This window comes from Streptopelia decaocto, assembly GCF_964273445.1.
Source record: "Streptopelia decaocto genome assembly, chromosome: Z".
NCBI lineage: Eukaryota > Metazoa > Chordata > Aves > Columbiformes > Columbidae > Streptopelia > Streptopelia decaocto.
Genome location: NC_138657.1, coordinates 3,353,909 through 3,368,096, shown reverse-complemented (window position 1 = coordinate 3,368,096; position 14,188 = coordinate 3,353,909). Strand labels below are relative to the sequence as shown.

The 14,188-nt window shown below is 36.6% G+C and overlaps 1 protein-coding gene across 1 annotated transcript in view; it reads left to right on the top strand.

The window, feature by feature from the left end:
• The window catches only part of ADGRV1 (adhesion G protein-coupled receptor V1), a gene marked incomplete at its 5' end in the record, with an annotated part of 258,760 nt that overhangs the window by 39,734 nt on the left and 204,838 nt on the right, over window positions 1-14,188 (top strand). Inside the window, 11 exons of the mRNA XM_082075144.1 lie at window positions 1,411-1,784; window positions 3,547-3,723; window positions 5,137-5,317; window positions 5,935-6,137; window positions 6,736-6,865; window positions 8,289-8,369; window positions 9,645-9,784; window positions 10,197-10,806; window positions 11,801-12,016; window positions 13,219-13,434; window positions 13,894-14,138. Coding sequence (XP_081931270.1) covers window positions 1,411-1,784; window positions 3,547-3,723; window positions 5,137-5,317; window positions 5,935-6,137; window positions 6,736-6,865; window positions 8,289-8,369; window positions 9,645-9,784; window positions 10,197-10,806; window positions 11,801-12,016; window positions 13,219-13,434; window positions 13,894-14,138 — 2,573 coding nt within the window. The remainder of the gene's footprint in view (window positions 1-1,410; window positions 1,785-3,546; window positions 3,724-5,136; window positions 5,318-5,934; window positions 6,138-6,735; window positions 6,866-8,288; window positions 8,370-9,644; window positions 9,785-10,196; window positions 10,807-11,800; window positions 12,017-13,218; window positions 13,435-13,893; window positions 14,139-14,188) is intronic.

Genomic DNA, 14,188 nt, shown 5'->3' with positions numbered 1-14,188 from the left:
AGTGGAGATGGCATATACTCTGTCTGGAGATACTACAAGTGTAAGGTAAGGATTTAATCTCTCTCCATTTAATGTTGGATGCAACACAGTGGTGAGCACAGTAGCGGAGTGTTTCTCACTGTCCTCCTCCTTGTGCCCTGGGACCATTATCAGTTGCTGTGGCTGCTCATCTCTAGAACTCACACTCAGTGTCATATCTATGCCATATCTATTCAAGAGCAGAGTTTCTTCCAAATCCAGAAAACAGCTGGAAAGAAGAGAGATCTATGTGTCTTAGCACAATAGGAATGAGTATGAGCTGTCAGCCTAGAATCCTTGTGAAAACGGCAGCTGTTATCCTATGATTTGCTGAGCGGTATAATTGTTTGGAAACAGAGATCTGTTAATGTTGTCTTTAAAAGCATTTGGAATTTGGTGTACATTTCTGAAGTCCATATTCCCATTGCATTAGGGGTAAAGCTTGTGCAGAAGGGAGAATGCAGGGATGGTGAGTATCATCAGAATGGATCAACAGTCCTAACAGAGAGAGACAAAATGGGGGTCTGCTTAGCAAAACAAAAACTGAGAGGGGTTGCATTTGTGCTCTGCACAGCTCTCTCTGAAGGAATAGGAGATGTTTCAAAGTCTCATAAAAATAAGGATGGTGGTAATGTGCCGGTAGGGTCTAGGATGGAATTGTTTGACTTTTGATGATCTACCTTTAACACTGAGGCTCAAGAAACCTCCTGATTTTGCATTTCACAGTATCACAGAATGTCAGGGGTTGGAAGGGGCCTGGAAAGCTCATCCAGTGCAATCCCCCCATGAAGCAGGAACACCCAGATGAGGTTACACAGGAAGGTGTCCGGGCGGGTTGGAATGTCTGCACAGAAGGAGACTCCACAACCCCCCTGGGCAGCCTGGTCCAATGTTCTGTTACCCTTACTGAGAAGAAGTTTCTTCTCATATTTAAGTGGAACCTCTTGTGTTCCAGTTTGAACCTGTTACCCCTTGTCCCATCATTGGTTGTCACCAAGAAGAGCCTGGCTCCATCCTCCTGACACTCACCATTTATATATCTGTAAACATTAATGAGTCCCCCCTCAGTGTCCTCTTGTCCAGCTCCAGAGCCCCAGCTCCCTCAGCCTTTCCTCACACGGGAGATGCTCCACTCCCTGCAGCATCTTGGTGGCTGCGCTGGACTCTCTGCAGCAGTTCCCTGTCCTGCTGGAACTGAGGGGCCACAACTGGACACAATATTCCAGGTGTGGTCTCCCCAGGGCAGAGCAGAGGGGAAAGATCAATATGATTCCTAATCCAGGGATAATAAACAGTTTACCATTGATTTGTAACAAGTACAGCTATTCCGTTGCAGATTTATTACTTTGAAGAAATACAATAACTTGAAGAAAATTATAATTTCCTTCTCAGGTCCAGGAACGGTGAGAATCGGAGCAGGAATCAATGGCAGCAGTAGGTACACAGGGCTAATGCAGGATGTAAGGCTTTACGAGCGTAAATTGACCCGAGCAGAGATCTATGAACTCCATGCAACTCCTGCGAAAAGTGATGTCCACCCTATCTCTGGGTATTTGGAATATCGTCAAGGAGAGACCAATAAATCATTCATTGTGTCCGCAAAGGATGATAAAGAGGAAGAAGGAGAGGAGTTGTTCGTCCTAAAGCTCGTTTCTGTGCGTGGCGGAGCTCGAATTTCACAAGAAAACACCACAGCGAGATTAAGAATACAGAAAAGTGATAATGCTAATGGCTTATTTGGTTTCACTGGAGCATGTATTCCCGAGGTACGATGTTCATAAGGAAAATAATAAATGAAGTTTTGGACACAGAAAAATGAATGGCAAGACCAACTGACCTGCACAGGGCCTTCATTTCACATTGTTAGCTTTTGTAGTTAAGCAAAGTTTTTCTAAGATTTGGAAATGTGTAAGTTGTTAAGAAAATTGATTTTAGTACATAAACTGAAGAATAAGGCTCAAATTTTTCTAGAGGAACATTTTTCTTTGTTTACTTCTGTTACATTTGAGACTGTGTTATCAATTAAAATATCAGATTTATTTTTTTGTGTTTGGAGAGTGGATTGTTACAAAAATTTTAAGTTTGTTTTTCTGTGTTTGAAATAATTTGACTAAAGTTCGTTCAATGAAACAGTGTGAGGTATATGTCCAAATCGTTTGCTGTCATATTGTACAAAATATACATTGCACATTTGGTCTGAATTCCCTTGATATCATCTGTGTGTTGGGTTTTTTAAACATTAAATTGTTCTTTGCCCATAGCCACCACATACGCAATACATAAACTTACTACTTGTTTTGGGAGGATTGAAATAAGCATAATTCATTTTTACTTCTTTAATCAATTATGAAGGAAAAGGTTGGATTATTTTGGAGGACAAATTTCAGAATATTTTCCAGTTTGGGAACTCCCATGACCTTTTAATTATATTCTTTCTAACCAAAGTGCTTATGATGTATTTGAAAGTAACCACCTTGCCTGAGTGATACTGGCTTTCAATTTGGTTCAGTTTTCTTTCTATGTGCCTACCATATGCTATGATAATAGATTCCTTCAGTTTCAAATGCCACTGATAATACTGTGATGCCACAGATCATCAGCCAACTGTGAAGCAAAATTAAAAATTTATATGGCATGTTAATTGTTTTGCAGTTATCTGTGTCTATTTCACCAGGGAAGCTGGAGCTCTCAGTGATGATGCAGATACACAGCACTGTTTTATCAATAGTTTAATTGCTTTACGTGCATATCTGTCTATTAGGCAGATGAAGGCACATGCAGGAGCTGTACTCTGTTACACAGAATATATATATATATATATATATACTCTGTATATGTGTGTATATATATATATAAAAATACAGTCTCTATAATGCATAAGATAGCTTTGGCCTTTCAGGCAGTTTTCAAACAAAATTACTTTCTATTTCAGTTTATGATGATAATTTTCTAAAATGTATGGTAAGTATCAACACCTACTTTGTTCCAAATATATGAAATTGTTGCTACTGAAGTTACATTCCCTGTGAGAACAGAATTGTTAAGAGGACTGTAGCATACAAAAGCTTTTCCTTAATGAAGGTAGTATAGTTTAATTTTAATTTATTTCCCCCCCATTATATTTGTAGTTGAGGAAAGGAGAAATCCAAATATTTTTAAAAATTATTGCTAGCTAGAATTAAAGTAATTGACATGAATGTGAAAGAATATTCCCATTTTTTTTTTACATATGCATTTCAAGCATATTAAGTCTGTCTTTGGCGTGTAGTTTGGGGCAAAAGATTGTGTCCAAAACAAACAACAGGGTGTAATTATTCTCTTACCTTTGTAGTCCTGTTGTAAATTCCACTAAGATTATTCTGACCACCACCAAGTCAGTTTCAGCTTCCTACCACTCCAAAATGCTGAAAGCAACATGACAGCAATGTTTTACACGAACATTTGTTAGAGAATTCCATGTTTTGCATTCATTGCCTTGGTTTACTCTGACATCATTAACAAACATTTCAATTTCTTTCTTCCTTCCAGACTGCCGAGGAGGGTTCCACTATATCCTGTGTCGTGGAGCGTACAAGGGGAGCCCTGGACTATGTGTATATAAATTACATTATCTCGCAGGTTGATTCCACTGGCATTAATTACTCTATTACCGATTTTTCTAATGGCACCGGCACTATCACATTCCATCCCTGGCAGAGATCAGAGGTAAACCCTACCTTCCTATTAACTATTCATACTGTCCTTTGCAAACCTGCTTGAAAATACCTTCTGAGGGTGCTCGACTGGTTTTCACACTAGAAAGCGTTTCCTTCACATGCCTTTTGTTATATTTTACAGGGTTTTTTCTATCTTTGACGGGTAGCAACTGAATGGTAGATGCTTAGAGATCTGTGTTCAGGGGTCACCATCTATGCATGTAAATTTGAATGCACATAATGTATTGCATGTGTTTGCATCTATATAAATATAGAAAATATTGACTAGATTTAAATATGTGTACGTGTATACTCAGAGCATAGGAAGTCCTGTACTGAAATAATGTATCCAGCTACTTTTGAAATTGGAAAATGGTCAGGTTTCGATCTGAGGTTTGTAACTCGGATTTATTTCCGCATCAATTAAACAGACAACAGTAAAGTTCAGTGCTGTAATCAAGTGTCTTGCAACTGCTTTTGGCCACGCTCTGTCCCTTTTTCTTAATCTGTTTCTATGAATTCAGTCCTGACCCGTAGTACAAGAATTTCACATGTATTTTAAGAAGAGGTGCAAGACCCAAATACAGTAGAAAGTTCATGGTTGTTTTCTATTAGCGTTCATAAAATAGAAAAGGGTGAATTGTTGGTAGAAAGCGACACACTTGTTTTCACTTTTGTCACCCTGCCAAAGTCAGTATGGACTGATTGAAACTCACTGACACCAGCTGAAGGAACCCAGAGGCTCCACTAGAACTGGGGATCGGGTCCCAGTTAAACAGTGTGAGTGGTCAGAGCTTGGCAAAAACTTGTGATATCTGAAAACAGTTGGTTCACGTCGCTGTTCATTCAGCTGTACTTCTCCATTGAATTTTCTTCTATATGTTTGTCTAATCATATCACAATATACAGAATGCTGGAATCGTCTGAGCTGAATATGTTAGCCTGTGCAGAGCAGATTATATTAATTAGAAGTATGATCTGCAATCTCAAGTGTCAGGTGACATAAAAATCTTGCTTTCTTTGCTGTCTAAGTTGGATTACTCACTAATGTCTTTTCAGAAGCACAATTTCTTCAAGATTTTGAAATCTATCAGATATTGCAATTCCAATAAACACAGTTTATGGTTATCCTAAGATGTAATAATAACATATTGCTTGGTGAAGCACTTAGGAAAATATGCCTTAATTTCTTGCAGTTTGGTAATGTTCTTTTTGGAATACATATTCTAAACATGAAATACTATCCTAGAAGTTAGGTTAAATTATGTGCAAAGCAAAGTGTTGTCTGCATTACTTTGAGAACTACACAGCAGATAGAGCTGACTGACTAATCAAAGAATTTGTCGAGTTAGGCAGGGTTGTGAAACTCCTAAGTAATGTCTACTGCACAGTTTGATTTCTTCACGATTTGGTCCTTCTCTAGGTCTTAAATTTGCATGTTATTGATGATGACATTCCGGAGCTAAATGAATATTTCCGTGTGACATTAGTCTCTGCAGTGTCTGGAGATGGAAAACTAGGCTCAACTCCTACCAGTGGAGCAAGTATAGATCCAGAAAAGGAAACTACCGATATCAGCATCAAAGCCAGTGACCACCCATATGGTAATGATGATGGAGATGATACAGTCTTCTGGTAGAGAATTTCCAGTTGTAACTCAACAGATAAAATTTTGGTTAGCCTTGGTAGTTGAGGAAGCAATGCCAAGTGTTTCACTTGATCTATATTGAGATTAATTCATAATTTCTATAGAAGAGTGAAAGCTGAGTTACTTATTCTTGAGAATTTAACCAAAAGACATCAAAGCTTCTGTGACCAAACAGGCACTGATTCCCTTCTGAGAGCAAATAAAGGTTGCATGTAGTATAGTTCATCCTGTGCAAGTTTTTCTCAGGTGAGAATTCCTGACAAAGCGAGACAGTTCTGTATGCTTATTATACCAATAAGTACCAAACACTATGACATATTGAGCCTCTTTTGGGAAGAGCTGAATTCATTATTGTGCTGTGGCTTTATCAAGACTGATATCAGTGAGAGAAGGCAAGGTACAAAACACACCCCAGAAAGTAATAAAATTGACGCCTAGGGACATATCCATAATCAATTTTTAAGTTCAGAAATGTCATAAAATATAAATATAATATATCATTTGGTTTCGATTTATTTTCATTATGTAAATTCAGTGAGAGAAGCCATGTAAATAGTACTTCTTGTCTGCCAGGTCTGCTACAGTTCTCTGTGGGGCCACCTCCTCAGCCAGGTGACAAAATGATTCTGCCAGCTTCTGTTGTGCCCCATATTACAGTTAAAGAAGAAGTTGGACACATCACATTACTGGTAGTTCGTGCACAAGGCCTTCTTGGAACAGTTCTGGTGGAATACAGAACCGTGCCGCTTACAGCCTCCAGCCCTAAAGATTACCAGGTATGGCCATTGCTAAGGTGTTTAATCAGAGTTATTTGTCTTTTGGATGGCCTTTAATTTGACTATTTTAGCCCAGGTATGATTCTCTTCACAGAAACACTTTGTTTTATATAGTGATGTGACAAATGAATGTATAATACGCACCTTAAAGTATATATATCATTATGTGACTTTTACCTCCTTTCTGTGCAGTATGTTTTATTTCCTCTGGTTTTCATGTTTTTTCCTTAATAAAATTGTCAATGCAGCAAGGGATATTTTCTGAGTAAATCAAACTCTAGGTAGGTGAGCATTCACATGCATGTGCGGGTTAAGATTATGTTTGTACATACTAGGATTTGTAAATGTTCAACAAAATAACCTGTACGTACCTGTGTCTGCTTGTCTGGCAGATATTTGTGCAGAAAAATGTAGATGAATGCAGATGCTCAGAATTATGTAAATTTAGATGCCTTTTTCTCACAAGAAAGATTCAGCAGATTTTCTTTTTTTAGGTGAAGAAAAGTAGATGTTTTGACAAAGACAAACAAAACCAAGGTTCTGTTTCTTTTTTCATATGCGTGAAAATATTAGACTGTGAAGAGCTTTCATATTGCAGGCTGTTGTGGGCACACTGGAATTTCAACCAGGAGAAAGATACAAGTACATTACTGTTAACATCACCGATAATTCTATTCCTGAATTAGAAAAAACATTTAAAGTGGAGCTGTTGAACCCAGAGGGAGGAGGTAAGGTCCATACATCATTGTGTTCTTGGATTTTCATGATCTCTGCTCATCCGTTAAAATCTTAGCTTTCTTAGGTGTACTATTTCCATGTTATTTCTAAAGATAAATGCCTCCACATCCCCCAGACAGCTGTAATTTTTCTTAGGAAAGAGCTGATCTTCAGATATTTTGTTAATCATTGCTGGAAACCTCCAGATCCGAAATAAAGTGTATTATTAGCATGCATTAGGTCATTTAAAGGCAATTGAGGGTTTTCACTTTATGTAACTTCATGGTTGGTAATGAGAATTAAAGTAAAAAATATATTAATTTCAATTTAGAAAGAAATTTCAATATTTTAAAAATATTTAAGGATAAATAGCCAAGGTGGGTTTTTTTTCTCTGCAATTTGAGTGAAATCAGAGGAATTGCAACACAGTGGCTCATAACATATTGAATAAGATCACAGCAGTAGGAGACTGTGGAAATTGGGACAAGAACAATACTGAAAGGAGATCTTGCTGTAAGATGTTAGTTCCCCTGCCACATAAAACCATTTACAGATTTTTTTTTTTTCCACTGGAAAAAAAATGTAGGGGATATTGTAAACCTGGTTTGAGGAAAAAAAGTAATTAGAAAGATTGGCAGCCATAATGTGATGTTTTAAAAGCAATCTGGAAAAGCAAGTGTGGTACCGTCTGGGAAGTTGTATCATTCTACCTTGAATGAATCCAGCTTTCTGCTGTGATTTTATCTGTTTATATGGTGCAGTGTGGCCCTAGTGGTGCTTTTCATAAAAGCTTCAGACCTTTCGTGCATGTGGACTTCTTGTTGAAATTGTTCTTATGTTAAAAAGAACCTAACTTTCCTCTTTACATATTTTTTGTCAGAGAACTTACAGCTAACTTTAGTAATTCACTGGACAAATACCCTCTTAACACAAATCCTGGTTTTGGCCTTTCCAATACAATCTCAAGTGCAAAATTTAGGGTAAAGTTTCCATTAGTTAAGCTTTCTGCACATTTTTCCAACTTTGTGACATGTTTTAACTCTGTAAGAAAATATTACAATAGCAGAGATTGGGGGTTTGTTTGTTTTAATTCATATTTCCACTTTATACACGATAAACCTCATTTAGGAGTGATAAAGGGGAATTAGAAAGAAGGGACACAAAGACAAAGAAAGAAAGAGAAAACAGGTGTTTTCTTTCCTTCTGACCTCCCATTGCTATTTCCAATGTCATAAATTAAATAAGAGGTGACATATAGATTACTTTTTCTGGCTTTTATCAGAAATCCTGTATACTTTCACATCCAAAATTGATGCTTTCCTAGAATACTTCCTGCTCTTTTGTGTTGTCTGGAAATGTTTAAATTACTTTCTGCTTTCTCTTTATTTATAAATGTATATATGTGTATATATCTGTATGTCTGTCATCTTAAAGTTGCTGAGCTCTTTAGAAATGATGACAGTGGTAGTGGTGATGGGAACATGGATTTCTTCCTTCCAACTGTACATCAACATGGTAAGCATTTTTGATTAATTCTATTTTTTATTACTAACCGTAATGTCCCTTATAAATTACCATACTGACACAACTTGTCATGGTGTCACTTTACTTGCAGTTACACATGATTAATTTAGATTTATAATGAAGTTCTGTCAAACCATTCTTTTTCATTACAGTTTAGTTTCAATAGCAGTCAATGTTTAGAAAACAACAGCTCCTACAGCATCAAAAGTATATTGTTGCAAAACACAATATAATAATTGTAGGAGTACAGTTGGCAAAATTAGTTTTGTTGAAAAATTGACAAGCAAAATTGAAAGCAAAAAGCAAAGATACTTTTTAAATAGAAGGTAATTTTAAAATTATCTAATTGTATGCTTTGATGGGTGCTTTATAGGTTACTTTGATTCTCTACAAGTCAAAAACACCCTTAAAGAAAATCAGCTATGCTAGATTTTTTAAGGGAATGTTTTGATTGTTTTTCATTTCTTCTCTTTAAGTTTGTATTTACGTCATGACATACAGAAAGTAAAGATAATTTAATACTGAGAACATTTAAAAAATACTAGATGAAGAAATAACATAAAATCTAAGGGAAAACCCTAATCATTTAGGACTTGAATTTGCAGAACTGAAAATGTTATATGAGTATCAAAATTGAGTATTTTTTTCAATATGACTACTTCATTTTCAATTTTATTTGTAAATGCACAGGATTTCAGTTTGAATCTGAGATTAATTCTGTGGTTTAACCACAGTTCTGAGTGTCATGTTTTGGGTTTGTTTTTAAGTGCTGGTTTCCAGAAATGGTTTTCTTAAGTGCCAGGCTCTTTCTCTGTCTGAACAGCAAGTTACCTCATCCGAGACAATCTTTTTAGTAGTAGGATTTACTAGACTAATTTTTCCCTTATGTTACGATGAGACCTGCATTCATCTAGTCTCTCTGCTTGCTTACACTGTGGTTTACTGTATAACTCCCCATCATCCTAAATTCTGCTACATTTTTGTTCGTTAAACCTGTATTTTTATTTCTGTTCCTCCCTTAAATATTCATATATTCAATATATTTCTTTGTTGCGTAGTTCCACAGAAGGGCTGACAGGACTGCAGTATTGAAAGTCAGCTCTTTATCCATGTGGATAGTTACCATGCATTTTAAAAAACAAAGACAAAACAGCATCGATACTTTGGTCATGCCCTCCTGCATATTTTTTGTAATGTATTTCTTTAGCTGTTTTATTTCAAAACATGCTAGAAAAAATAACCTTTTTTGGAACTTGCACTTAACAGCCAGCTTGGGAATCGCGTCTCACATCCTTGTGACTATTGAGGCCTCTGATGACGCTCATGGTGTGTTTGAGTTCAGCACTGAGTCGCTCTTGGTAAATGGAACTGAGCCCGAAGATGGTGACAGTGAGATTGTGCTGCAGGTTAGAAAGCTCTGAATCTCATAACGCTGTCCAGTCCTCTTCTATTTCTGCTTTGACTGGGTTTCCATTGACGTTTTCACCTTAAGTCCACAGTGTTTATAACTTCTGTTTTGCTACTTTACACTGAGATAGTTCAGCTTGAAGCTAAAATGATGTAATAAAAATATCTATTAATTATTATTAAAATAAATTCTACTTATTTGCATGTGAGGTACTACTATTTTAAAACCACGGTGTTGATGATACAACAAATGCAGCAAAGTTGACATGATAAAGATTACATTTTTAAAAAAAACCCACAGATTTATTTTTAACCCATCATGTCAAATTCTTCACTTTATTCCATCTCATACTTTTATGCTTTCCTTTCTCATAAAACAAAAATAAGCAGATCTTTATATTTTTCACTTAGGTTGTGAGAACGCACGGGGCCTTGTCCCAGGTGACACTGCATTGGGTCATAGCCTGTGATCTTACCGAAGACCTGATCTCTACATATGGGAATGTATCATTTGATGTTGGCCAAGCAAGAGCAAATATTACTGTACAGGTTTCTCCTGATGAAGTTCCTGAACTGGATAAGGTGTTTTCAGTTTTAATCATCAATGTCTCCAGTGGTCGCCTTGGAAACCACACTAATGCAACTTTAACTATTTTAGCTAATGATGATCCATATGGAGTCTTCATCTTTTCTGAACAAAACAGACCAATAAAAGTTCAGGAGGAAACAAAAAATATCTCCCTGACAGTCGTAAGACGTGGTGGTCTCCTCGGTACAGTAATGATAACATACAGAACTATTGGCGATGATGAAAAGTCACTTTTTCTTCCACATGATGTTGTTAGAGCAATACAGGGAAAAGATTATATACCCGTTACAGGTTACCTGATCTTCGCAGCCAACGAAAGTGAGTCCACAATATCTTTGCCTATTTTGGATGATGATGATCCAGAGAGGTCAGAATCTGTTTTTGTGGAGCTAAGCAGTATTGTTTTGATTGAGAAAGTACAGGATCGGCCAAGTAAGTATCTTACATATGTAAAATCTAAAATGTGAATCTGAAGGATAGTATTTATATCTAATAGGATAAAATGCAACAAGTTAAATGTTACATTTTTTGCCTCTGCCAAACTGTGTGTAGTTCAGAAAACTCTGAGTAACCTGCCCCATGTGCTGTTGGCATAGATATTTCCTTTAACACAAATGCTGGATGAGCATTTCTTTACCCTTTTTGTATCACCTTATCCAAGGTCTTTCAGGCCAAATATGTTGCAGTATTATTTTCGTGCACTAATACCGGTTCATCTACTAATACCTGTTCGTCTAATGTTGTTTCTGTAAAGTACAGGATTAAGAAATCACTAAGCTAGTTTCCCTTATTGAAAGCCAAAAGGTATTTTAAGAATAAATCAGTGTTGAATTACAGCCACATGTTGCTTACTTAGTGTAGAGAATGTTTGCTTTGTCCCTCATTCAGATAAATTCAGGTCATTACAGCCTGATTTGTACTTCAAAGATTCTTGGTGTGTTTAATTGCTCACCTGCCCCAGATTAATCTTGATGTTAAGGGAAACTTCAAATCTAATTCTGCTGAGAGTTTGAAATGTTATTTATATTTTGTCATAGCAAGTGTGAAACCAGAGTTGCCTTGAACCTGTAGAAATTATGAGCAGATAAATAAATAAACAAATGATTTCAGAATACCTCACCTTTGAAAAATAAATAAACAAACAAATAAAAGAAATATGGCCTGTATGCTCCACAGCATGGTAGCGTAATAAATTTTAATATATTTTTTAAATTTTGAATTTTTCTACTCTAATATAATTCAAACATCAGAAGTATGTTGGTGCAGTTTGTATAATTTGTTATAATTTGTCCAATTCTAAAAAAGATAATTTTGTTGAAAGCTATTGGCGACTGACCACTAAACTCACATGTATGTCTATGAACTCTTCAGCCACAGAGAACAAGCATTTCGGGTCCCTCCTCACTAAGTTGTCTTTATGTTGCAGTTGTAAATTCTCCTCGGCTTGGATCAGAGGGTGAGACGATAGCTCATGTAATTATCAATGCCAATGATGATGCTTTTGGAACACTTCAGCTTTCAGCTGCAACTGTGCGAGTTGCTGAAAATTACATTGGACCAATCATTAACGTGACCAGAACCGGGGGATTATTTGCAGATGTTTCTGTGAAATTTAAAGCTATGCCAATAACAGCAACAGCTGGTAAGAAACCAGAATAGAAGAAGTGTGAAGTCAATGATAAGTGGAAAGAGTGTACTGTATGCTTTGAGCAGTCGAAGCAAACATATGTATTGAATATGCTTCTGTAAAACAAGTGAAAAAAAGAAGTAGTGAGACATTTACTGAGTGTGCTTTGCAAATAGGAATCCAAGCCTTATGGGGGAGCCTCTTCATCAGCTTTTAGAAAGCTCTGAGACATCATCACTGAAGAATCTTGCAAGAGAAATGAGGGAAGGAATTGGAGTGTTTGTTTCCCTAGTAGCCCACCACCTCTTCAAACAAACAAACAAACAAAGCTATAGCAGTATATGTAGCTGCTGTTCAGTACTGTGTACATAATTAAAACCACAGTGCATTATTGAGGTGAGCTTATTGGAGGGAAAATGAGAGCTGGGCCTTCAACTGTAAAACAACCAGGCAAAATCAATCAAAACCCAAGAAAGCTTGCATTTCTAAAACTGAGAGGTTAAGTTCTCCGGTTGGACCTTGCTATACAGAACATACATGAAGAAAGGAGCCAACCTGAGGAGTGTGCAGGATCAAAATCACTTAGTTATAAATCACACCCACTGTGTTTCAGCTGGTGTCCAAGATTGAATAGGCGGATGGTGCATGTGACGGATTTTTCTAAATAAATGTGTAGCTAGATTGATGCCAGAGTATGTTTTCAATTAGTTTCTGAAGCAGAGTGTATCACAGTTGTTCATCTAGACATCTGTAGAGACAAGTTCCTCTAAAGTAGAGGTCCACACACAAAATGTGCCTTTTACTAAACTCTACTTTACAAAGGTGCTTCTGTTCACTTTTATCTCTTGGAAAGCCAGAGACCAATTAGAGTTCAAAGACAGAAACATCTTGGTAGTGTGACCTTGTCAATGGAAGACAATAATGGACCTTTTGTAACTATCTCTTGGTCTAAAAGTGCAAACTCTACAAGTCAAGTTTTACTTTACACTATCCAGATATCTAAAAGGCAAAGGAAAATAAAAAAAGACTGTGTTGTCTGGGTCTGAAGATAGAGAAGAAAAGAAAAAAAAACAGCACAAAACCACATAAAAGCATGGAGGAATGCTTGTGTAAGCAAAAAGAGAGGTATTACTGATGATGTTCAATACACTGAACCGTTAGTCATTAATAATTTGTGCTCTTTATTTTTTTTTTTTTTTTTACTTCTACAAATCTAGGTGAGGACTATAGTGTAGCCTCATCAGATGTTGTCTTATTAGAAGGAGAAACAAGTAAAGCTGTGCCAATATATATAATTAACGACATCAGTCCTGAAGTTGAGGAGTCATTTTATGTTCAGCTGCTGAATCAAACAACAGGAGGAGCCTTGCTTGGATCTTTGACAAGGGCAATCATAACTATTGAGGCTTCTGATGACCCATTTGGATCCTTTGGTAAATGATTCATATTCGCGTATTTTCTCTCTTCTGTTAACGTTTTTACTGCAGATTTGTGGGTGAGCTCTTACTGAGCAACTGAATAAAAACTTTCAGAAGACAAATTGGAAACCTGGATGAAGACAGTAAAGGAAAAGATAAGATAGACTAAATTTAAAAAAATGTAATTAAGGAATAATCGTGCTTTAATATAACAAAAAATATACAGTCAGTTGGCACAGTCTGAGATGAAAACAGATTTTGGAACCTCCCAAGAAAGACAGATGTAATTTACTGTGTACATGAAAATATTAATACTGAAAATTTGCTTTTAAGTTTAAACTTATTTAAAAGTGATTTATCTGTGCAAGTAAATGCAATTGAGTGAAATAAAACTATGTACTTCAGTAGCTGAGGTGATATATTTACTTCCAATGTCATTGTTTATGAAATACACCTCTCTGTGCTGTACTTCAGTTTTTCAGATTACTGAATTCACTGTGGAGGAGCCTGAATTTGGATCGGTAACCGTAAATCTGCCAATAATCCGCAACGCGGGGACACTTGGTAACGTTACTGTTCAGTGGGTTGCTACCATTGATGGGCATCCCGCTGATGCTGACTTGCAGGCTGCCTCGGGTAATATTAGTTTTGCTCCTGGGGAAGCTGTTCAGATGTTGCTGTTGGAAATCCTGGCTGATGATGTTCCGGAAATTGAAGAAGTAAGTAAATCAGTTATGTCTTTCTTGAATAGTATGAGAGTTTTAACTTG